Below are 27,087 nucleotides of genomic sequence, written 5' to 3' on the forward strand. Positions count from 1 at the left end.
ATCTATCAATAGTTTACAATTCAATCAACGTTAAGTTTTCAAAGGAAGTAACTGAAATGGTTCCTTACAAGTTTGTCAATATAACGGTATCATATAACATTGGGACTTAAAAAAAGTAAATTCATAACCGATGACAATGGAATTGGCCAAAAACCATCGTTGAGATACTTTGAAGTTAAACAAGAGCTCTCTTTTTTATGAAATTTGGCTTCCTCACCTCGTCTAAAGCATTTTTATCGATTGGGACTGTGATGTTGAAGAGAATTTTGAGGATTTCACAACAGAGGTCAACCTCCTGCTCTGTCAGTCCAGACTGACGAGCATCGGCATCACGGAGAATTAAATCAACAACCTCCATCAGGTATGTGAATCCATGTAACTCGTAACGTATCAAGGGTCTGAAAGGTAAATAGAAAACTATGAACAGTATATCCAAAGGTTGAAAATAACACTGTACATAGAAAATTAGAAATGTGAATGTATGAAAAGTTTCTGATGCTTTGTAGGAAATTTTCACAACACTAGTGTCACACAAAAATCGTGAAAATATCATATCCAAAAAATTACCAGATTTTTAATATTTTGTTACCTTGTCTCAGCACACAGGGCGGTCAAGAGGAATAGCATCCGCATATCAAAGAACTGTCAACAAAAAAATCACAATTTATAATTATATTACTGTATTGTTAAAGGGATAATTTAGTCTAAAAGAACATTAAAATTAGCATATATATCCAAAACAAACCAGTTCTAATGGAAATTAGATTAGTTGGTTTTACTGTGATATGCCAGAAAAGCCCATGGTAGTGAAATGTACCGGTATACGAAATGTTCAAACTCGCTTGTTTTCTGCCATTACACATTGTGGTCGGACGTCTTGTATGCCGAACCCTGGCCCTTGCCAGTGTAGTCAAGATTTTCTTTCTCAAATACTTGACAGGGTTAACGTTATCCCGCGGATGCTAGGGAAAAGATAATTCTGTCTTTTACTGGGGTAGGGAAAAGACAGCTCATAGGTGCTAGACAATGATGTGACGTCATGATTACATGCGGGGACTATTGTCGGCGACGTCATTACTTTTGACGCATTGCAACTTTCCTATGATGGCAGCGCTTTTGAAATGTTTCTTTATGACTGCATTTTCATCATGTTTCATTAAAGTATGGGAGAAAATAAATCAAACATGGGTCTGTCAGGTGGACAGGGATATCTCAACCCTCCTGAAAGATTTTGGTTGTCAACCCTCGGCAAGCCTAGGGTTGACCAGCCAAAATATTTCACTCGGGTTGAGATATCCCTGTTCACCTGACAGACACATGTAAGATTCTATTAGTCTAGAACTATACTCAAATCGCTCTTACAGTAGTGTGTTTACGCATGTTCTTGTCTAAATATAACTTCACCAACTCCTCAGTGGTTATGTATTGTATGATTAACGTACGTAACTTTGGCTCAGTAAGGATTATGACTACAGCATACATTTTATGTATTGATCAACCATTTGGAATTTCAACTGTGTCAACTAAAATCCTTAACATTGTCCTGGAATTTGTCAATACAGTCAAACTCGGTTAATACGAACTCGAAGGGACCACGGAAAAACTTCGAGTTATCCGAGTGTTCGAATTAAGCGAGTTCTCAAGTCAAACTGTCAATCTCTTCACTAAGTATACACACATGTACTAGTCTCACGTCGTAAGCAAGGACGGTGTCAAAATCTTATATGTACAGTGGAAACCGCTTATATTGAAGTCCTTGGGGAATGGGGAATATTTTCAAAATTATTGAGATTTCAATATAAACCAAAGAAAAAGACGATGGAATATTGTGAATATGGAATAAACAGTATTTCAATATTGAATTCACCGGTAATCGATTTCAATATAAGTGGGTTCCACTGGGTCGCAAAGTTATAACTATAAAACAGAAATATATCTTAATATTTTTTAATGAAATCACAACAAATTATTCAAACATACAAAAAGAATGTAACAGAATCATATAAATAGCAGAAAACTTACGTTTACCGAGACACATGTGTTGACAGGAAGTTACAATGTACAGGAAGTAAATCTACGCATGTCAGCTTAACATATCAGTGTTTTATCACTATGGTGGATGGTGAACAGCGCAAAGTCTATTTTGCTGAGTAACACGTTCAAAGCACTAACATTGATACAATTGTAATCGCACTATTCGGTTTCACAAGAATAAAGTCTTTGAATAAAATTTTAAACATCTGTCTCGCGTTCACACACAAAGTCACTGAAATAGTCTGCTATCTTTGTCTGAGTCTTGGCGTTGCACTGTGCGACGAGATCTTCGCGGATGAGTTCATCGGAAATCCGGAGGAGAGTCTCAATCTGTGTCGACTTGTTGGGGCGGGTTTCCAATACACGGATAAGTAGGGCACACGCATCAGTAGCCATGTCGGTAGTTGGTAGTGGTGGTACAGGTACAGTCTCAGAAGTACTGTCAACATCAGTATCTTCGTCCGTGGTGGCGTTTCTGCGTTGAATGATGTCGTCGACAATGTCATCGTCTGTCATGGTAGCGCTGGTGGGGAGGTCAGAATCAACGGAGGCGTACGTATCAAAAGGAACGGGGAGGTTGATGAGATGAGCGAGGGGAATGTCATCGTCGTCTTCGCTGTCGCTGCTGGGGGTAGGACTGCTGTCGGTCTTAAAGCCTGCGTGGTGGAAACAGTTCCTAATTGTTGTCGCTGTCACACATCGCCAGGATACGGCTAGAAGTTTCATCGCATCAAGAACAGTGATCTCTGCTGTCTGCTGTCGGTCGATTGCTTTAATGTGACGCAGTAGTAGACGCTTTCTGTAGTGAACTTTGAGGTTTTGAATCACACCTTGGTCCATCGGCTGTGTGTTGCTGGTGGTGTTCGGAGGCAGGAATATGAGTTTGATGGCTCGGAGATCATGGATTTGTGGATGGGCGGGACAATTATCAATCACCATAGCAATGCGGCGTTGCTGGTTGGCGAACTTCCGGTCAGCTTTGCGGATCCATTCTCTGAAAATATCACTGGTCATCCATGCCTTGCGGTTTGCTGTGTATTCAGTCGGGAGGGTGTGCACGTTCTTGAAACATCTTGGCTTTGCTGACTTTCCAATGATGAATAGAGGGAGTTTCTCGGTACCAGTCATGTTGGCGCAAACCAGGGCGGTGAGTCTCTCTTTGCTGCGTTTTCCTCCGTGGCAGTCGGTACCTTTGAAGTCCAGGGTACGGTCAGGCAGCATTCGATAAAATATACCAGTCTCATCAGCATTGAAGATATCGCTGTGGTTGTACTGTGATAGGAGAGTATGGAGGTCGTCGGCCCACTGCACCATTGCGTCACTGGATTTGTCTACGGACTTTGCTTCACCACAGATTTTCTTGAAGCAGATACCATGTCTGTCTTTAAATCGATCAATCCAGCCAGTACTGCAGTCGAAGCTAGGCTCTCCAATTCTTGCGGCAAGTTCGTTCGCTTTTACTTTAAGCATCGGGCCGGAAATAGGGAGATTTTGATCTCTGGCATGGGCGAACCACTTCAGAAGGGCTGCTTCAATGTCTTCAAATTTCGCTGTACGCATCTTCTTTCTTGCTGGGCTCGTTCCGTCACTGCTAAAAGCGGTCTTGATTTTTTCTTTTGACTTCAGCCATGTCGACAGGGTATTTGGTGGTATGCCGAATTCTTTAGCAATCGCCGACTTTGACCTGTCTCCCCTTTCAACAGCTAAGATGGCCTTGTATTTCGTCTCAATTGTCTGGGCCGTCATCTTCCTCTTCACTCCGGTCTTCACCCTATCAACTGATCCAATTATCCCCCCGGTTGTACCGGGTCCTTCGTTGGATTGCTCAGTTGACTTCGACATTTCCGAAACGGGTATGATATTGCTGTGAAACTGCAGTGAATTTATTATACACGTACATGACACCTCCTCAGTTACTGAGCTACTCTTAATGAGTACCTCGGGACTAATTACACCATTGCGTCTTTCATATTTTCCGACTCTGACACGATAATTAACTAACGTATACACCTGTAAAAACAGTAAGCGTGTACCGGCTCCAGGTTGTGATTTTAACACGGTGCCAGGTGGTAGAGCTTAGTTCTGCTTGAGTGATCACACTAGTGACAGGCGGCCGGGACCACATGTTTTGTATCATATCGCTGTACCAGTCGGGATAATGTTTACGTAAGTGCAGCGTACATGTGGCCCAATTTTAAATTTGATGATCACTGATTATTGTTGATACAAAGAATTAACGATATTGCTAAACATTTAACAGTTATCTCCGTGTTTACGTAGTTGAAAACGGCTTTTTTAATTGTCGTTTTTTTAAATCGGCATTTTCGGCAATCTTTTACTCACAAAAAAATCTCACTTCGTATTATACGAACATTTTATGTAGGATTTTTGTCATTCGGACCAAACATATACTTCGTATCAAGCGAGTTTTTCGAGTTTTCCGAATTCGAATTTTCCGAGTTTTTTTAACATAGATAAAGAGGGAATTTGGCCGGGACCGGCCAAGTACTTCGTATTAAGCCGGGTTGTCGTATTATCCGAGTTCGTATCAACCAAGTTCTACTGTATTTCTAGTTATGTTTCATAAGGAATACAGAACAATACATTTATATCATATTTTGCTTCACGGATATGTAACAGAATTAGCCTCACTGAATTGTTTCTTTAATATCAAATAACTATTAAACAGAAAAATCTATTGTTAATATCATTGCTAATATCAAAACTGCAAAAATGTTGAAATAAAATCCTACCAATACTATATATAAATTGCTTTACCTTTATTTCAAATTTGAGATCTGGGTCTTTGTATGTCTTCAGTCTTTGTATTATCCCTTCCACACATCCATTTTTACTGAAAGTAGAAAAAAAATTATTGATAATCATCTTGATGAAAAGATATGCATATTGACCTACATAAAACCAAATAAATACATAATTTAACAAAATATAAACACAATTTAATCAAATAAAAACACAATTTGATCAAATAAATACACAATTTATCATATACAGCAGACCCTCCTTTATGTGACCACCAATGGACAGTCATCTACTTGTCTTATAATTGAGGTGTATAAATCAAACCTTAAATGTCAAATTTTAATCTTAAAAAGCAATATTTGTGATACATGTACATACATTGTATTAATATTGTTGCCATTTTCAGGATCACTAAACTGTATATAAATGTTTTTTTTTTTTAAATGTTTTTTTTTTCACACCTATTTCATAATTTACTTTTTTTCTTTTCTTTTAGCAGTGTTCAATATACCTGAAATCCTAAATCAAAGACTAACAAGATAATAACCTGGTCTATCTAATGTTTGGGCTAAAACCAAATCTGTGTCTATACATTAATAAACCAAAATATGATATTGTTTAAATTTTACAGAGTTAAACTGTTGACTTACTCTGTTTGAGCACCATTTTATCTACATGAACACTTACCTACAAACTCTCTGGACTTGCACATTGTTGAAAATTAAATTACACAGACATTTCTGTGCCTCCACCATCACTGCAAAATAATTCAGAAAAATTAGATGTATTTCATTAAATCTTTGACACATCAAAAATGTTATCTTTGATATCAAAATTAGAACAAACACATTGGGTGAAGTGGGGGTGTTATAACAATACATGGGACTATCGATATATTGTGACTGTATGCCTCTCAACTCGATCAATTGATAGCAATTTCAAAAAGTCGATAACAATCGCAGATAGTACGCCAAACTATGGATAGTTTCAATAGTCAGGTATTTTTCTGTAACTTGGACTAAAATCATGTACTCACAGAGGTTTCATACAGTAATAGACTAACAGTCACGATAAATTGTCACTTTCACATGCTTTTCAATCCAAACGCAAACACTGACAATGCTCTAAATCACGATATTCATTGCGTTTGAGTTGGTACTGAGGCTAGCAGGTAAAGGGAAGTAACTCTAAACCAATACTGCACTAAATGTATGTCATGGCAGCCAATTCATCAACCGGATTGTAATCGGATTCAGAGTGCAATACTATCACAATACTATTACAATTGTATTCTGCAATAGGTCAACTATCGCAATAGTGTTTCCGTCGATAGCAATAGTATTGCAATAGTTAAAATTGTAGGCGATAGTCAACTCTAGGGTGAAGCAACCTTTCCTTTAATTTTCTTTATCTATACTGGTAATTGTCATATGTTTATGAAGGAAGAGGTTACCTAGCCAAGAGGCCTAGATGGCCTGTATCACACAGTTAATTAAGTACCCTGTATATAATAAAGACTATTGCAGTTATAAATGCCAAATATTATCATAAAATACACCTGATTATCCATCAAACAAAAACATGTCTCATTTGGAAGAAAAATTATTATAGCAAATTGATTTTTATTTAACTGAATACAATGTATATAAACACGTTATGAAATATAACAGAATTGACCCTTTTTTCATTTGCTCACCTTGAACTTATGGACCTGGTGAGCTTAAATTGACAAATTATCTATCATAAATTGTTAATACTATATTTATGTCTTCATCCCTAGCTACTTAACCTCTGACCCCTGACCTCCCATCTGGAAACACTAACCATCAGGGTCACCGTTCTGTATGGTGACACACTCCCCCGCCTCCTCCGAGTAGTGTTGGAGACCCGCCATCTTTATCATCAGATTTATAGCCACCTCCGAGATCATGCCAGCCAACTTCTCCTTCTCACGGCTGAACAGCCGCAAGGTTTCTAAACACAGGATGTGGCACTTTGCAGCACTCTGCACACGCAGACGGTCCAGGATGGCCTCCACACATTTCTAAAACATTTGATTCAAATTATTTACTGGTAATTATAACCAGCTGGGTTATGAAAATTATTTTTAAGTCTATTAGAAATTATGTAGTTCTATACATGTGTACAGTTAACCCTTGATGTCTGTAGCCCAAACTGTTTGGATTGCTAATTTTCCGGATTGCTGGATTCAGTTTACAAAGACAATACTGGAATATGTTCCCTGATATTTCTGTCCGGATTCTGAGTTTTCTAGACTATCAGACTATTATCTAAACATCTGAGTTCAGTAAATTTACTTGAATACATTTTTTCAAATTTTATTTTTAGAATTTTCCAGATATTTTATTTGAATAACAGGAAGTAAACAAAGGTAAAGAAGTAAACAAGAGGCCCAAGTGCCTTAACGGTCATCTGACTATCTTGGCAATAGCTGTATAGGAAAATAATTAGATATGGTGTCATGGTAGCCATCTTCAATCTGGGATCAACCAGAGATATAACAACACTTTGACAATATCATATCAGTCGCATTTCATGTTTCAAGTTTCAGTTAAATTGCACTGGTAGAACTTGAGAAGAAGTTCAAATGTGTTTTCAAGATGGCATCTGTGGCAGCCATCTTGGATCATCTGTGGCAGCCATCTTGGATTTTGGATCGACATAAAATATAACAACACTTGGTCGGGACCATGTCAGGATCATTTCATGCAGGTTTCAGCTTAATCACACTGGTAGAACTTGAGAAGAAGTTCAAAATTCAAGATTTTGGAATATTTGACTCTCGTGACCTTGAAAGAAGGTCAAGGTCATTCATTTCCACTATTTTGATAGCCCTTTATCTCAACATGCTATTGACTAAATATGAATACCCTGGACCTTTCGGCTAATTAAAAGGTGTAGTTAAAAGACTTAAGCTTAATTGACCCTTGTGACCTTGAAAGAAGGTCAAGGTCATTCATTTTTATAATTATGGTAACCCTTCATCCCAGCATGCCACCAGCAAAATATGAGTATCCTGGACTTTTGGGTAAGTTAACAAAAATTGTTCAAAGAATTTAGCCTATTTGACCCCTGTGACCTTGACAATAGCCCTTCATCCCAGCATGCTACAGGCAAAATATGAGTACCATGAACCTTTCGGTTAGTTAGAAAAAGTCATTCAAAGATTTTAGTCTATTTGACTCCTATATCTATGACCTTGAAAGTAGGTCAAGGTCATTTATTTTCACAACTTTGGTAGCCCTTCATCCCAGCATGCTACAGGCTAAATATGAGTACCCTGGACCTTTCGGTTAGTTAGAAGAAGTCGTTCAAAGATTTTAGCCTATTTGACCCCCGGTGACCTTGTCAGTACGTCAAGGTCATTAATTTTCACACCTTTTGTAGCCCTTCATCCCAGCATGCTACAGGCCAAATATGAGTACCCTGGACGTTTCGGTTAGTTAGAAGAAGTCGTTCAAAGATTTTAGCCTATTTGACCCCTGTGACCTTGAAAGTAGGTCAAGGTCATTTATTTTCACAACTTTGGTAGCCCTTCATCCCAGCATGTTACAGGCCAAATATGAGTACCTTGGACCTTTCGGTTAGTTAGAAGAAGTCGTTCAAAGATTTTAGCCTATTTGACCCCTGTGACCTTGAAAGTAGGTCAAGGTCATTTATTTTCATAACTTTGGTAGCCCTTCATCCCAGCATGCTACAGGCCAAATATGAGTACCCTGGACCTTTCGGTTAGTTAGAAGAAGTTGTTCAAAGATTTTAGCCTATTTGACCCCCGGTGACCTTGTCAGTACGTCAAGGTCATTAATTTTCACACCTTTTGTAGCCCTTCATCCCAGCATGCTACAGGCCAAATATGAGTACCCTGGACGTTTCGGTTAGTTAGAAGAAGTCGTTCAAAGATTTTAGCCTATTTGACCCCTGTGACCTTGAAAGTAGGTCAAGGTCATTTATTTTCACAACTTTGGTAGCCCTTCATCCCAGCATGTTACAGGCCAAATATGAGTACCCTGGACCTTTTGGTTAGTTAGAAGAAGTCGTTCAAAGATTTTAGCCTATTTGACCCCTGTGACCTTGAAAGTAGGTCAAGGTCATTTATTTTCATAACTTTGGTAGCCCTTCATCCCAGCATGCTTCAGGCCAAATATGAGTACCCTGGACCTTTCGGTTAGTTTGAAGAAGTCGTTCAAAGATTTTAGCCTATTTGACCCCTGGTGACCTTGACAGTATATGTACGTCAAGGTCATTAATTTTCACAACTTTTGTAGCCCTTCATCCCAGCATGCTACAGGCCAAATATGAGTACCCTGGACCTTTTGGTTAGTTAGAAGAAGTCGTTCAAACATTTTAGCCTATTTGACCCCTGTGACCTTGAAAGTAGGTCAAGGTCATTAATTTTCACTACTTTGATAGCCCTTCATCCCAGTATGCTACAGGCCAAATATGAGTACTTTGGGCCTTACAGTTATTGAGAAGAAGTTGTTTGAATGAAAAGTTTATGCACGCCTAAAAATAGGGACTGCAGAATTTATTTGAATAACTGTTATTTCATTAGGTGGAGTCCTCTGTATATAGTGAAACATTCAGTCCACACCAACAGAATACTTTGATCTTCATGCCTTACTTGAAGTTTGAGTAAACAAGGTTTAAATGTATTTATGTATCTGTTTTAACATCTGTATATGTCCTTATAGTATATTACACATCCATCAATTCTAAATCTAAAGATTGTCACAGATACCTTATAGTATATTACACATCCATCGATTCTAAATCTAAAGATTGTCACAGTTACCTTATAGTATATTACACATCCATCGATTCTAAATCTAATGATTGTCACAGTTACCTTATAGTATATTACACATCCATCGATTCTAAATCTAAAGATTGTCACAGATACCTTATAGTATATTACACATCCATCGATTCTAAATCTAAAGATTGTCACCGATACCTTATAGTATATTACACATCCATCTATTCTAAATCTAAAGATTGTCACAGATACCTTATAGTATATTACACATCCATCTATTCTAAATCTAAAGATTGTCACCGTTACCTTATAGTATATTACACATCCATCGATTCTAAATCTAAAGATTGTCACAGATACCTTATAGTATATTACACATCCATCAATTCTAAATCTAAAGATTGTCACAGTTAGCTAATAGTATATTACACATCCATTAATTCTAAATCTAAAGATTGTCACCGTTACCTTATAGTATATTACACATCCATCGATTCTAAATCTTAAGATTGTCACAGTAACCTTATAGTATATTACACATCCATCAATTCTAAATCTATTGATTGTCACAGTTACCTTATAGTATATTACACATCCATCGATTCTAAATCTAAAGATTGTCACAGTTACCTTATAGTATATTACACATCCATCAATTCTAAATCTATTGATTGTCACAGTTACCTTATAGTATATTACACATCCATCTATTGTAAATCTAAAGATTGTCACAGATACCTTATAGTATATTACACATCCATCGATTGTAAATCTAAAGATTGTCACAGTTACCTTATAGTATATTACACATCCATCGATTCTAAATCTATTGATTGTCACAGTTACCTTATAGTATATTACACATCCATCAATTCTAAATCTAAAGATTGTCACAGTTACCTTATAGTATATTACACATCCATCAATTCTAAATCTAAAGATTGTCACAGATACCTTATAGTATATTACACATCCATCGATTCTAAATCTAAAGATTGTCACAGTTACCTTATAGTATATTACACATCCATCAATTCTAAATCTAAAGATTGTCACAGATACCTTATAGTATATTACACATCCATCGATTCTAAATCTAAAGATTGTCACAGTTACCTTATAGTATATTACACATCCATCAATTCTAAATCTAAAGATTGTCACAGTTACCTTATAGTATATTACACATCCATCGATTCTAAATCTAAAGATTGTCACAGTTACCTTATAGTATATTACACATCCATCAATTCTAAATCTATTGATTGTCACAGTTACCTTATAGTATATTACACATCCATCAATTCTAAATCTAAAGATTGTCACAGTTACCTTATAGTATATTACACATCCATCAATTCTAAATCTATTGATTGTCACCGATACCTTATAGTATATCACACATCCATCGATTGTAAATCTAAAGATTGTCACAGTTACCTTATAGTATATTACACATCCATCGATTCTAAATCTATTGATTGTCACAGATACCTTATAGTATATTACACATCCATCGATTCTAAATCTAAAGATTGTCACAGTTACCTTATAGTATATTACACATCCATCAATTCTAAATCTAAAGATTGTCACAGTTACCTTATAGTATATTACACATCCATTGATTCTAAATCTATTGATTGTCACCGATACCTTATAGTATATTACACATCCATCGATTCTAAATCTAAAGATTGTCACAGTTAGCTAATAGTATATTACACATCCATCAATTCTAAATCTAAAGATTGTCACAGTTACCTTATAGTATATTACACATCCATCGATTGTAAATCTAAAGATTGTCACAGATACCTTATAGTATATTACACATCCATCAATTCTAAATCTATTGATTGTCAAGTTACCTTATAGTATATTACACATCTATCTATTGTAAATCTAAAGATTGTCACAGATACCTTATAGTATATTACACATCCATCGATTCCAAATCTAAAGATTGTCACAGTTAGCTAATAGTATATTACACATCCATCGATTGTAAATCTAAAGATTGTCACAGTTACCTTATAGTATATTACACATCCATCGATTCTAAATCTAAAGATTGTCACAGATACCTTATAGTATATTACACATCCATCGATTGTAAATCTAAAGATTGTCACAGTTACCTTATAGTATATTACACATCCATCGATTCTAAATCTAAAGATTGTCACAGTTAGCTAATAGTATATTACACATCCATCGATTCTAAATCTAAAGATTGTCACAGATACCTTATAGTATATTACACATCCATCGATTCTAAATCTAAAGATTGTCACAGATACCTTATAGTATATTAAACATCCATCAATTCTAAATTTAAAGATTGTCACAGTTAGCTAATAGTACTTACATGTATAGAAAGCATGACTGCTCATAGTTATTCTTACAAACTTGTGATCAACAAAACAAATAAAGGTCTTGTAAAAGACAGCAAAAACTAGTGATTCTAATGTCATTAAAATTAACAGACCATGCAGATGAATATCATATAGTTGTCATACCTGTTTAACATCCAAAGTCAGTTCAGGAAAACTGAAGGTTTGTGCATTCTGGAAAATAAAAATTAAAAAAGGAAATAATGATAATAAACTAATCCATTAAAATCAGTTCAGGAAAACCAAACATTTTTGTTTATTAAAGTAGTAATTTAACTTCAGTACTCTTTATTTATAAACCAACAGCTTAAAACACATCAACAAGCATTAATATTTCATTCGAACTTTATGGTTTAACCACATGCATGATTAATGGTTGGCTCATTCTATAATCTACCATGGCCAGAGTTACATCCTTCATTACACTCCATCAGTAACTCCGCAGCTGGTAGCTATATAGCTATATATATATAAATCAGAATGTCATGAGAATGGTCTTTGTATAGGTTCTTCAAATAAAATTACTGATTGAGATTAATTAGATTTAGTATGTCGTTTAAGATTTCAACATCGATAATTAGGATATATATATATGAACCGATTGATTTTCTAGACTAAATGGTTAGTATATACAAATGTACAATCCAATCTGTAATAAGAGACCACCCTAGGGAAATTCAAAAGTGGTCTCTAATAGAGAGTGGTCTCTTAATGGAATAACTCGTACTGATCAGACTTGAGATGACCAGTCACCCATGTTTTGATATTGATGACTTTCACAATAATCTTGCATGTGTTCTAACTTCTAAAATAAATCAAAATATAATAAAATTAAAAAGTGCATTTTTTCATCGTTTTAATTCGTTTTAAAATTTATAATACAATACATTTTGAAATCCTCCAATTATTAAGTTTGTATATGGTAAAATAATGATAAACTGATAATTTATAGTCTATGATTAAGCCACTTGCTTTTATTTTTAATTATAGTTATATCTGAAACTGGTTCTTCATCTCTTCTTAGTGTCTCGATATTGCCATGTCAATATTGATGATTTTGGCACAGTGACATGTGACATTTATATAGTGAGATATTGATTATTCTTGTTATAGTTTTTTTTAGTATAGTCTGAAATGAATGAATGTATATGTAAACAGATTTGAGATGGAACCTTTTCATGCCCATCAGTCAAACTTGCTACATCTGTCACTATATCAATTTATAATTATGATCAATAATATTTACATTTATACTTTTTGTTAAAAGGACAATCAATTTATAGCCAACACATGCTTTGAAATTCAAATTTATATTGGAAATAAACTGCTGCAGCTGGTTAAACTTCTAATGAAAGTTGGGTACCGGTAGATGGTATCTACTGACATGTACATACGCAAATGTCCCATGAGGTCATTTAAATAGCTCAATCTCCACTATACTAGCTAGTTGAACTATTGTGGTAAAAAAATATCAATAATTACCGGTCAGCGAATCTTTCGAAATTTATTATTTTTGCAACTAAGAGAAGGCCAGAAGCACTAATTTGATTATTCGTGCGCGTATATGAAACTCCTCACACTTACATGATTTCTCTGTACACTTATCTTATGTCATAATGCTGTGTTTTGTTGCATTATTATGTATGTAAATGTAAGGGTGCACAAGTGTGTGTGTGTGTTTGTCAACATTTCACATATATATATTTTGTTTTTGTATCTGAAACTGATGAGCTAATAAACTCACAGTAATAAAGACCTGGAACTTGAACTACACATTGTTCTATTTTCCATGTACATTGTATATAAACATCCATGCTGGTTAATTATAAACGTACATCAGTTGTATTCAAATTAAAATATAAATTATTACAGTGGTCACACTGAAAGCCTGTAGTAAAAGGAATACATGCATCTACAATAGACATACATTACGAATTTCACAAATGTTTGCAAAATGTGTAAATCAAATGATGATGAAACCATGAAGTGATGTTAAATACTTTTATATTTTTTCTTCTCCCTTTTCAAAATGATTAATAGGCTGCAATTGTTCAAAATTCTATATTTCACGTGGACAGTTTTGAATACAGGATCAATAAACCTATAAACCTACAAAATCATGAATAACTCTGCATAGTAGAAGAAAATGAACCTTATGCGTAATTATGAGATATATACAGATATAAATGGACCTCATTATAAATATTTAGATCGATTCTGGGCCAAGATTTTGTCTCACCTTCGTAGTAAAACCCTCGAGCACCGTGCACACTTCCTGTTCATTTCCAGACTGAAGTGTTTTTAAAATATTTGTGTCAACACTCATGTTTGTTGTAAATCACAAAGATCGTGTTGAAATACGTTAATTTGGTGGATATGTTGTTGACATTTCCATCTTTTCCTGGACCAACAACTGCTTCCTCCTTGTACTCAAACACGTATATCAACGTTCGGTAGATGAACCAATGCATAGCCACCAAACTGAGTTACTTCCCTTAGTTTGAATCGCTTTAAGAACAACACAGGGACACGAGATTATAATATAAATTATATACCTTTATATATATATAGATTATTATATGGAATAAATACAATATATTTAATATCTGCATATACATTTCTGATTTTGTATTGACGTCCTTTAGAAAAGCATACCTTTATGAAGTGATAAATGATTTTTAAAACTGATAAGGGCCAAAATTAATTTAAAGTAAAATAAAAAATCTCTATATATCTCTATGGAATATATGTTCAGCCACTAGATGGCCTTCTTCAGTCCAAAAAAAACCCCATTTCATTCCTAAACTGATGATATATACAGTATTTATATATGTTACAGACATACAGGTAACATTGCTACATTGAAATTAAAAAAATGTTTCGTCTCCGCAGAGGTCTGTGTTATTTGCCTGTCAGACCACAATTAGGACATATCTCCACACCATAAAAGAAAAGACGACGGTTTCCACACCGAATGAACTAATTCGGCCATTATCACTTTCTTGTATTTCTCATTCAAATATATATTAATCTACTCGTCTAGTGATACAACTTCCACACAGATGGAGTTGCCGAGACATCTCCTTGGCTGTATTCCAAATAATCGATGTAAATTAATCTTTACTGTTTCTGTTTTGTTTTTATTTGTCCCACACATCCATCCCCACCCCTAGATTTTGATTAACAGTTTTATATATATTTTTTTTCTATATGATTATGTAGAAGGAAGTTCTGTATTAAGCAAGTCCTAATGTCAAAAAAAGTCCATTTTCTCCAAATGTTATGTACATGTATTAAAAGAATCAATCACGACTGTTAGCTTTGAATAAATATATACTAAAGACATGCGCTTAACAACATCTTAAATATTCATGTATATCTTTATATGCTATATAATCTCATTTCTAAATATCAAATTTTAGTAGAGGTTCCCCAGGGATCTATTTTTGACCCCCGTTTATTTCGAATTTATGTAGTCACGAATAAAACTAAGGAATTTTTAATTTTTGAACTCTTTAAAATTGACGCCTATTTAGAATAGAAATATGACGGAAATTTTACCTTTATTGTTATTAGCACCTGGGAGTTATTTTCAATTATAATGCCAAGTGGGGATACCATCTAAGTCAAAACATCAGTAATGTATAAAAAAAACCTGTGATAATTAAAATATATTTCAAATATACTGATGTTGGAATGATGGAATTGAAGCCCTGTGAATCTGAAATGTTATAGGAAGTCAAAAGAGAAGCAGTCCATATTTAATAAGTCTCCATTTTCCTTCATATGGTATCACGAGTTTCTTTTCCTCAATATTCCGGTGTCGTGACATCCACCCTTGGAATATGTAAAAGCAAAACTGAAGATTCTACATGCAACGTCAGATGAGACAGATTAGTTTTGTAATCTTCCAAAGAAGTCTCTGTACTGGGGGAGGGGGGTGTTGGGTGTTAAAACGAGAGTAGTAGTAACCCCCGCAGCATCGAAGATGAAGTTCCTTAAATGATTTTCTTTTCAGAGCTAGTGTCTTCGATTCAGATATGCATGTGTCACTGTTTCTCCGGGTACGTGTAAATATAAAACAGTTTCTCGTATCTGATAGTGAACTTTCTATAAATCAAACATTAATCAATTTAACTGATTTCATTCTCTCTTTCTACACTGTACTTATCCCTCAATCACTCTCACTCTCTCATTTAAAAAAAATGGCACGTTGATATAACAAGTATTTTATTATGGTTGTATAATAATCTATTTTAATTTGTATAACCATAGAATGCATTTGTTATTTAACAATACAATATTTACAATTTAAAAAAAAGAAGAAGAAATAAATTAAAAAAAAAAAACAAGAATGGAGAAATAAATCTTATAAAGTTAAAAAATTATTTTTCCTGTTTGATTAAACTAATAAGACTCCTAGTTAAATTCTAAGATATAACACACAATGCATGATACAAAATTCCATAGAAGTAGCCTACATATCAAAATTTTACTTTAATTTGGATACATTTCTAAAAACATTTCAAAAGTTAAAAATTCGTTTTCGTCATTTATTATATAACATGTTTTTAATCTAAGATTTAAATTGATGTATGTCTTCTAAAGGACATAACATTAGAAAGGAGATTTATGAATACGTAAATTTAAGTTATTTATTCTTACTAAACGAAATTGGTTCGTTTATTCGTTCATTAGTTCAAGTAATATCTGTAATTTATTACTGACCAATCACAGCGTCGGTAACATTAGCAGAATTCGGTCAGTCACGAAAAGAAAGTGTGTCAGGTGGAGCTGCTGTTGACAATTTCAACGAAGTATTACACCGAAAATGTGATAACTTGGACGAAAAATTCTGCTTTAAAATAGCACACAGATTGCAAAACGTTAGTATGAACTATACACGTACCGAGACAACATGCTGTTTGTCTGGAATGAGGCCAAACATCAGTTACATTTACTGTCTGCTGCGTGACTGAGATCGGGGATCCGGATCGATTTCTATCGTGTCTCAATGTTTATACATCTACATCTTGATCTTGACGATTGACGAAGCTGTTTATTTAGACGCGTTTTAACGAATAGCTTTGCCAAGTTCACTTGGTTATGACTCTTTACTTAAATTGCATGTTTTGTTTCGATTATTATATTACTGATGAGCTGATGAGAACTGACAAAGGGGAATAAGTGTGTGTGTGGGTGGGGGGGGGGGGGGGGGGGGGGGGGGGGGGGGGGGGGGTTAGACTATCGTGACCTAATATGCCAAATATGAGAGTTGATAAGGAGGGTAATGGCCCCATTTCCATATGCAGAAAATCGTCTGTGATATTGAGTTACAGAAAAATGACAAGTGTTAAAATGATATAGGTGAAAACCTACTCTTTATTTCTCGTTTTAGGTTCCCTGTGATCACTGGTTGAAACTTCTTCTAAATATCAAATTTATAAAGGATTCCGAGATAATTATTCACAATATAAAATTGAACACTAGGCCTATGTCATAGTACCAAAGACCACTATTTCTTTTATATTGTTACTATTATATTTTTAGCCCACCATCATCAGATGGTGGGCTATTCAAATCGCCTTTCGTCCGTCCGTCCGTCCTTCCGTCCGTCCGTCCGTTAACAATTCTTGTTAACGCTATTTCTCAGAAAGTACAGAAGGGATCTTTCTCAAATTTCACATGTAGGTTCCCCTAGGGCCCTAGTTGTGCATATTGCATTTTTGGACCAATCGGTCAACAAGATGGCCGACTGGCGGCCATCTTGGATTTTGATAGTTAAAGTTTGTTACCGCTATTTCTCAGAAAGTTGTGAAGGGATCTTTCTCAAATTTCACATGTAGGTTCCCCTAGGGCCCTAGTTGTGCATATTGCATTTTGGGACCAATCGGTCAACAAGATGGCCGACTGGCGGCCAGCTTGGATTTTGATAGTTAAAGTTTGTTACCGCTATTTCTCAGAAAGTTTTGAAGGGATCTTTCTCAAATTTCATATGTAGGTTTCCCTAGGGCCCTAGTTGTGCATATTGCATTTTGGGACCAATCGGTCAACAAGATGGCCGACCGGCGGCCATCTTGGATTTTGATAGTTAAAGTTTGTTACCGCTATTTCTCAGAAAGTTTTGAAGGGATCTTTCTCAAATTTCATATGTTGGTTCTCCTAGGGCCCTAGTTGTGCATATTGCATTTTGGGACCAATCAGTCAACAAGATGGCCGACTGGCGGCCATCTTGGATTTTGATAGTTAAAGTTTGTTACCGCTATTTCTCAGAAAGTACTTAAGGGATCTTTCTCAAATATAATATGTAGGTTTCCCTAGGGCCCTAGTTGTGCATATTGCATTTTGGGACCAATCGGTCAACAATGATGACCGACCGGCGGCCATCTTGGATTTTGATAGTTAAAGTTTGTTACCGCTATTTCCCAGAAAGTACTGAAGGGATCTTTCTCAAATTTCATATATAGGTTCCCCTAGGGCCCTAGTTGTGCATATTGCATTTTGGGACCAATCAGTCAACAAGATGGCCGACCGACTGACGGCCATCTTGGATTTTGATAGTTAAAGTTTGTTACCGCTATTTCTCAGAAAGTACTGAAGGGATCTCTCTCAAATTTCATATGCATGTTCCCCTTGAACCCTAGTTGTGCATATTGCATTTTGGGAGTGATCGGTCAACAAGATAGCCGACCGGCGGCCATCTTGGATTTTGATAGTTAAAGTTTGTTAACACTATTTCCCAGAAAGTACTGAAGGAATCTTTCTCAAATTTCATATGTAGGTTCCCCTACGACCCTAGTTGTGCATATTGCATTTTGGGACAGATCGGTCAGCAAGATGATCGACAGGTAGCCATCTTGAATTTTGATAATTGAAGTTTGTTACTGCTACATATCTCAGAAAGTACTGAAAGGATCTTTCTCAAGGTTCATATATAGTATGTAGTAAAAGTTTGAAAAGCAGGGAAAAGATCCCTCTTTCTGTTGTCAGACATAGATCATTCTTTGGTGGGCGCCAAGATCCCTCCGGGATCTCTTGTATTAATATACGTGTAACCCTGGTTAATACTAGCCGCAATATCGCTTGGTAGAGAGAACTTCTCTTTAGCTCGATCGGTTGAGTGTCAGACTAGTAATCCAGAGGTCCCGAGTTCGATCCTTGGCAGAGGCAGGTAATAAATTTATTGTAAATCCTGCACCCTGTTACAGGGGTTTCATTATCTTTCAGGAGAGGCGGTACAATTGCAATTTCAGGGGGTACTTTTCTATACCATTTATTTGCTATCTAATGTAATTTAACCCCTACTGTTACATACATATACTGTATTAATAGTTTATTTCATTTGATTACTAGGTATAATGGGAAAACAGCGAGGGAAGAGGAGGACCGTACTACAACTGAGTGATAATAAGGACAGCTTTCTAGGTACCCATGATGAAAAATGCAATATACAGTCAAACCTGTGTTAGTGACTACCTCTGTATAAAGACCACCTGCTTAATAAGACCACTTTCTCAGGGTCCCAAATGGTTAATTTCATCACAATTTGCCCTTTGTGTAAAGACCATTTGGTTATAAAAAAAACATTTTTTGGTCCCTTGGGCGGTCTTTGTATATATCTATACAGGTTTGACTAGGGTGGATGACAGATGGTACATATCAATTAAATTACTCTTAAAACACTGAACATAGCTTTGATGAATAGATTTTATAAAAATGTAGTTTTTAGCCCACCATCATCAGATGGTGGGCTATTCAAATCGCTTTTTGTCCGTGGTCCGTCCGTCCTTCCGTCCGTCCTCCGTCCGTCCGTCCGTCCGTTAACAATTCTTGTTATCGCTATTTCTCAGAAAGTACTGAAGGGATCTGTCTCGTATTTCATATGTAGGTTCCCCTAGGGCCCTAGTTGTGCATATTGAATTTTGGGACCAATCGGTCAACAAGATGGCCGCCAGGCAGCCATCTTGGATTTTGATAGTTAAAGTTTGTTATCGCTATTTCTCAGAAAGTACTGACGGGATCTGTCTCAAATTTCATATATAGGTTCCCCTAGGGTCCTAGTTGTGCATGTTGTGTTTTGGGACCGATCGGTCAACAAGATGGCCGCCAGGCAGCCATCTTGGATTTTGATAGTTAAAATTTGTTGTCGCTATTTCTCAGAAAGTACTGAAGGGATCTGTCTCAAATTTTATATATAGGTTCCCCTAGGGTCCTAGTTGTGCATGTTGCGTTTTGGGACCGATCGGTCAACAGGATGGCCGCCAGGCAGCCATCTTGGATTTTGATAGTTAAAGATTGTTATCGCTATATCTCACAAAGTACTGAAGGGATCTTTCTCAAATTTCATATGTAGGTGCCCCTAGGGCTCTATTTGTACATAATGCGTTTTTGGATCGATCGGTCAACAAAATGGCCGCCAGGCTGCCATCTTGGATTTTGATAGTTAAGATTGTTATCGCTATTTCTCAGAAAGTATTGAATGAATCTGTCTCAAATTTCATATATAGGTTCCCCTAGGGCCCTAGTTGTGCATATTTCGATTTGGGACCGATCAATCATCAAGATGGCCGCCAAGGAGCCATCTTGGATTTTGATAGTTGAAGTTTGTTACTGCTGTTTCTCAGGAAGTACTGAAGCGATCTGTGACCTGTCTCAAATTTTATATATAGTATGTTTGCAAAAGTTTGAAAAGCAGAGAAAAGATCCCTCTTTCCATTGTCAGACATAGATCATTCTTTGGTGGGCGCCAAGATCCCTCTGGGATCTCTTGTTATATATAGAGACAATTTATTTGGGAATTTTCTTGTTACTGCAGATTTCATTAAAAAATAACCAAACACATTTTTTTGTAATAAAAATACATTTATATCAACAGCAGTGATTACATTCATCCAATTAAAGACAAGGTTATGGAATGCATTAGTGTACAACTGAAATACTTATGCATCTTGGTGTTCTAAAGAAAGAAAGTGAAAAAATTATACCCAACACAAGAAAAAACAAAATTTAAATTCACAGATTAAGGATACTAGTTTCATCACATTTTTGTTTTTTTTTATATAGCACGCTATGGTTATGGTAGACAAAATGACGAAGATGAGGATTCAAGAGGTAATGTTTTCAGGTTTATAGTTACAATTGTTTTGGAAAGAAATTTTTCGAAGGTACAAGGCTCATGTCATAGACCTGGGAATATAAAATTTTGAAATTTGTTTTTAGATCTTCAAACATATGATTATCTTTTCAGTTTCTTATTAATGAAAATTAATACATTTATATTAAAGTAAATTCAGTCAAGGGGTACAGCCAACAAATTTTGTTTTGAGTTGAATTTATGGTCACTGAATGGAAGTATGAAATATAACAATTGAGTATTACTTGATAGTCACACTTGTTACAAAAGGAAATTATCCTTTATCATGCTGAGTTGTAAAAGTCTGTTGTGGTCTTTTTGATGCAGTATTTTATATCAAAGACTAATGATAGATGTTTTTTCTGTAGGTGCTTTTGTAGAAGGTGGATATGATGAAGGTGATGATCAGCCAACTGATGAAGAACTTGATGAAGGTTAGTCATTGTATTGTAAACACTAGGCATGATATTATTAAGAAAAAACATTGTCAGTCATGAAAACAAACTGACTCGGAACCTAAATATCACTTATATATCACATTTGTGACGTCCTGTTACCAAAACTAATGTCTAGAATGTGTAAAGGAGTATATTTTCAAAACCGTCAAGATTTTGTTATTTCATTCTAAAATTATTTTATCTATGTATGGAAAACTAAAATTCAGTGAATTTCGGAGCCAAAAAGGTCCAATATTGCATATAGTCCTTTTCAAGGCAGTCTGCCCCTTTATCTAGACACATAAAACAAACACGATCACATGATATAGAATTAAAAATAAAATATATGAACAAGAATACAAAGGAAACAGAATTCTGTAATATTATCATCACTGAAGTTCTGAAAAAAAACCCTTATTAAGATAAATAATTACATATCCAGTATTCCTCGGACACCACCCATTTGTCGAACTGATCTCATGGTCCCGACCATGTCCATATATATTTCATGTAACGAAACCCCAGATAGCTCGTACGTACAGCTATTGGTCAAATACCTCTTATTCCTCGAACAGAAATATATCCCTATTTCATTAAATACATAAACCATGTATCCCTGGAACAGGTGTTCAGTCCTTGAAAACATGTTCAAACTGTCATTTTTATGTAAGACATATTTTTTTCAATTTGATGTTGCTATCAAAAACTCCATTAAAATTCATAAAAATCCAAACTGTGGAAAATCATGGTAATAAATTGTCATTGACATGCATTGTTCGTCATAGTTTGAGACCAGACATTTTGACTGTTTATGATCGACTGTGACCAACGTCGGATGAGTCGAATACACTGTGTTACACGAACTATTGATCTGGTCCCCTGCTGTTCCAAGTTATAGAGGTTATACTGTAGCTGGTAATGATAAGAATATAAATGTAAAAGTTTCCATTACAGGTTCATCGGTAAAGGAGGGTGCCTCGGTATCTCAAGTCAACGGTGGTAAAACTGACATTGACGACAAAGTAGCAGACTTCTTGGCTGTAAGTCATCACCACTTGATGAAGAATAATTAATACATCAAGCTATTTGTTTTAGCGCTGGAAACATCAAAACTTATTGTTTTATGTTTCTGAAGTGATCCTCAATACCAGGGACCATTTTGTTATTGTTTTTTTTTATTTAAATAGACTATGTTCAAAATTTTCCTTGAGGCATTTAAACTGAATTGAAGGAATGTTAGTTCTTCATTTTCAATAACTGAATATTATTTAAATGTATTAATCAGCTTAACCTAATCTTGGATTAACTTCTGATATAAGAACTAGACCATGATGTTACTTTTTCAGCATTGTCACTGCTGCCATATTTTACATTTACATCGGTTTCTTATCAATTTATCTTGACTTCAACACTCATGTGCTGTGAGATTCAGCCCTTGGTGTAGGATTCAGAGGTTTTAATACATATAGATGCTGATAACTGCAATATTTTGAATTTTGAATTTAGAACCATATATCAAAATGTATATTCATCACATTTGGAATAGAGTTACAGGACAGCATGAAGAACTCATTCTTTTTTTAACACATAAGAATCTTTGACTGAGTTGATGCTGCAATCAATTGAATGGTAACACAATTACCACACATCCTTTTTTTAATTACCCCTACCAAATTCTGGTAATTAACCTATCAGTATCTCAAACATACTATGATAAGAATGGAATAATGACAAAGACAGATAATTACATGTAATTCTTCTTTAAACAATGAAAGGAGTTTAACAAGTGAGCTATTGTTGAATGCTTTTCATATTTTGTATTGAAAAGTTGATGTTTATTTCTTTAGGAAATTGATGCCTTGCCTGCCCCTGATGATGATGAGGATGAGAATGAAGAGGAGGCTCGTCCTAGCTTTAAAGTAGAAATTCCTCCCCCAAGCTTCAAGCTCAATTCTAATCCTCAGACCAGCAATGATCAGGAAGATGCACCTGTACGTAGCTTCAAGAATAAAAAGGAAGAGGCAGCAAGAGAATCAGAATCTAGATCCAAGTACAAGAGTATGTTTGTAAAGGGTGCATCTGAGTTTATGTCTAAGAAGGAAAACACTGAGGCAGCCACAAAGGAATCTCGGGAAGAAGAGTGGCCAGAAGGTAGCGATTGAGATTGTTATACACAATACACGGTATACTGGGGGTTGTCTGTCTGTCTGTAAAAACAACTTTGTCCAGCAAACTCTTCCTAAACTACTGAACAGATTTTGATAAAATTTGTTACACAGAACCCCAACATAAAGGGGAGTTGAATAAGCTATAAAGATTTCTTCCATGTCCCCAATTATTGGAGTTATTACTAAATTCATGCAGCAGGGATATTAGTCGGCCAATCTGGCGACAGTTCTAGTTTGGTTTGTTGCAGAGAAGTAGCATTTTAATGATAAGCTACACAAAAGCTTGTGTTAGTGATCACTTCTGTATAATGACCACCTGCCCAATAAGACAACTTCTGTTGGCTCCTGAATGGATTGATATCAACACAGTATGACCAGTGTATAACAACCTGTTGTTAGACATTTTTTCTTTACGTTTGGAGTGGTCTTTTAATAGGTTTAACTTTATATATATGGAACAATTTGAAATATCTGTATATGCACAGGGGTGAACAGTTCCATTAGCTTAAAAAAGAAGAATTTAGTAAAGTTCTGGTCAGGGTTAGTGAAAAGATGTTGCTAGTGGGCTAGTGCATATATTCAGAATGGTACACTCCTGATATGCATAGTAAATAATACAATTACTTTTCTTTAGATTCTCATTAAAAATATTTCTCTACTCAAGGTTAATTTTCAGTTCGGATTAAAAACAAATGAGTTGTAAATATTAATTTATTTAGAAATATTTGGTCTTTAGGTCAATGTTTTGGAAAAAAATACATTTAGAAAATCTATGTTAACGAGGTGTAAGAAGTACTGACTTGTGATTTACAAACCTTTCAGAGCCAGTGTCTGTCTGGCAACAGACGCTTGATGATCACACCCAGTGTTTCTACTACTGGAACACCATCAGTAACGAGGTCACCTGGGAGATCCCTGCTGAATTCACACAGTACCTGTTACTGCGCAAGGAGTACGACGAGAAAGTTGACCGACTTACTAAGGAAGGACGAGTCAAACCAACAAAGCCAAAACAAGACAAGTGAGTAAAGTATAGTGGTGTCAATTCTCATGCTAATCCTGAAAAACATGTACTATTATATAAATGTATAGGCTGTTTATTGGAGAAACACTACAATTTAAAATGCATTGTCTCAAATTTGGCCAGGTTGATTGTAGTATTTAAAAAAAAGTTTGATATTTGATCAATCAGAGAGTCTTCAAAACTTTTTAAATAGAAGACATGCAAGTTTATGTTTTGTAGAGATGAACATGCCATTTTTCATTTTGACAAAATTGTTTCTCTGGTAGAAGATGATATTGACAGTCATTGCTGAATGTCTCTTCCTTCACTAACGTTAGATGCATTTTCTTTTCAGTCCTGACAGTGTGAGTTCTGCAAAGAGTGGACTGTTTGGTCCTGAACTGCCATCTGGTGGTGCGTCTTCTGTAGAAGGGGGAGACAACTCTGGTGTATCCTCAACTTCTAGTATTCTGGCCCAGAAAAAGAGTGGTGGAATTCTTAAGAATGCTGACCACCAGGCCTCTTCAAAGCCAGACAGCACCAAGTCGTCAAAAGCCTCCCTAGTTGATGCCACTTACTTCGACAACAGTGAAGACGATAGTAGCAGTAGTGAGTATGAAAGTGACGATGCTAAAAAAACCAAAAAGAAAAAGGAGGAGTCCGACAGTGCAGAGGTAGACATGGATCTGGACGACATTGATGCAGCCCTCGATATGGCATTGGACAATAAAGATACTAAAAAGGTAAATCGTGGAATGCCTGAACAAAAAAATGTTCTTTTACCGGTACTACAGAGGATTCCGCTTGTTTGAATAAGTCATTTTCCAGAAGAAAATATGCAAATAACCGGAGTATTCGAATAGGCGGAGATGACATTTTGCACCTTCGTTTGACCCCACACATTTGTATGTGAACAGGCAGATAGATATCGTTTCGTTTACTTGATAAATACGTAAATTATTTACACTTAAAAACGAACAACAAGTAATTATTTTCGAAGTTGTAAATGTTTAATAACAAAAAATATTCCAATATTAGTTTTTTGTTTACGTTAGATCGATACGTGAATCTTAGAGACACAGCTAAACGATCGATATCAAATGCAATAACTAGGCCTATACAGGATTGAATTTGTGTCAATAATTCTGAACCTAAATAATAAACAAATTTACGTACATTTGCTTGGCAAAATGAGCTTACGATTGTGATTAAACTTCAAAGTGTCGATCAACTAGTAGTGTTGTTTTTACACATGTGTATGAATTCGAAAATGGCGGCAGGTGATGAAGCCATGCGTTCACTGGACCTAAATGTGTTTTGAGAATTCTCCCTGTATTGTTGATCTATACGGCGAATTGCTTGATAACATTTCAGAAATTAATGCATATTCAAGAAGCAATGAAACAACGTAGAAAGTATCTTTTGTATCCATTATGTTACATACGAAACTTGCGGTAGTCATTGCACGCCGACTTTGCATGCTTTTATGTCTCATTCAACGAGACGCTTGATACGCACATGTCTGTCGTAGTCAACAAGACTCTGGTTGAACGAGACTACTCATGCATGGCAATTGTTGTAAGGAAGCATGGTTTCTCCAAACGATCGCGAACTAAGGTACGGTACGTTAATAAATAAACATATTTTAAACTGCAAATGCTTTAATTAGATGTTTGAGTCAGTGCTAAAGTAATGATCAACCGCTGCTGATGTAATTCGTAACAGCGTCGAATACCTTTGCAGATTCATACATAAAATAACAAGCCATACGATAACGTTAATCTGTCACCATGATGATTTCTAGTAAAAGCGAAGTATCTTGAAACATATATCGGCGAATTACGCTAAAAATATATTGCAAAATTGAACAAAATTCGATTTTATTTTTAGAATTTCCAAAATATTTTATTCAAATAACCGGAGGTCGTGTAAAAGTCTATTCAAATACACGGAGTTGAAAAACAAAGATAAAGAAGGAAAAAATCGGGACCGCAGAATTTTATGCAAATAACCGAAATATTCAAATAACCGTTATTCGATTATGTGGAGTCCTCTGTATATACCAATTTTCTTTTGCATGTGATTTAATTTCACGAATTTCGTGATCCACATGAACTCATGAAAGTTTATCTCCGTGAATTAATGTGTATGCCACTCATACTCTTATCGATTTTTATTCAATTTTAGAATATGCGAAAGTTAATATTCATGAATTTGTTTTGAAATGGAAATTGGGAAATTCAGAAGTCCCGAAAGAAAGTTGGTTTAAAGTAGTCCAAAATGAAATTAAAAATAAATTAATGAGTTATGGAGAAGATCTTGGTGACACAATACAAATTATTTGTTTGTATTATTCCTGTATCTGGACCAAAGTTA

At 35.5% G+C, this 27,087-nt stretch overlaps 2 protein-coding genes across 2 annotated transcripts in view; one reads left to right on the top strand and one right to left on the bottom strand.

Annotated features, from left to right (window-relative positions):
• Positions 1 to 14,396, bottom strand: part of LOC138329199 (synembryn-A-like) — a 28,948-nt gene extending 14,552 nt beyond the window's left edge. The window contains exons 1-7 of the mRNA XM_069276013.1: positions 14,210 to 14,396; positions 12,097 to 12,144; positions 6,622 to 6,841; positions 5,485 to 5,554; positions 4,813 to 4,888; positions 590 to 642; positions 218 to 398 (exon numbers count right to left, since the gene is read on the bottom strand). Coding sequence (XP_069132114.1) covers positions 218 to 398; positions 590 to 642; positions 4,813 to 4,888; positions 5,485 to 5,554; positions 6,622 to 6,841; positions 12,097 to 12,144; positions 14,210 to 14,296 — 735 coding nt within the window. The 5' untranslated portion in view covers positions 14,297 to 14,396. The remainder of the gene's footprint in view (positions 1 to 217; positions 399 to 589; positions 643 to 4,812; positions 4,889 to 5,484; positions 5,555 to 6,621; positions 6,842 to 12,096; positions 12,145 to 14,209) is intronic.
• Positions 14,397 to 16,718: 2,322 nt separating this feature from the next.
• LOC138329200 (formin-binding protein 4-like) overlaps positions 16,719 to 27,087 on the top strand; it is a 30,457-nt gene continuing 20,088 nt past the window's right edge. The window contains exons 1-8 of the mRNA XM_069276014.1: positions 16,719 to 16,856; positions 19,324 to 19,395; positions 21,034 to 21,081; positions 21,472 to 21,537; positions 22,495 to 22,580; positions 23,388 to 23,691; positions 24,531 to 24,729; positions 25,067 to 25,454. Coding sequence (XP_069132115.1) covers positions 19,329 to 19,395; positions 21,034 to 21,081; positions 21,472 to 21,537; positions 22,495 to 22,580; positions 23,388 to 23,691; positions 24,531 to 24,729; positions 25,067 to 25,454 — 1,158 coding nt within the window. The 5' untranslated portion in view covers positions 16,719 to 16,856; positions 19,324 to 19,328. The remainder of the gene's footprint in view (positions 16,857 to 19,323; positions 19,396 to 21,033; positions 21,082 to 21,471; positions 21,538 to 22,494; positions 22,581 to 23,387; positions 23,692 to 24,530; positions 24,730 to 25,066; positions 25,455 to 27,087) is intronic.

This window comes from Argopecten irradians, chromosome 8 (assembly GCF_041381155.1).
Source record: "Argopecten irradians isolate NY chromosome 8, Ai_NY, whole genome shotgun sequence".
NCBI lineage: Eukaryota > Metazoa > Mollusca > Bivalvia > Pectinida > Pectinidae > Argopecten > Argopecten irradians.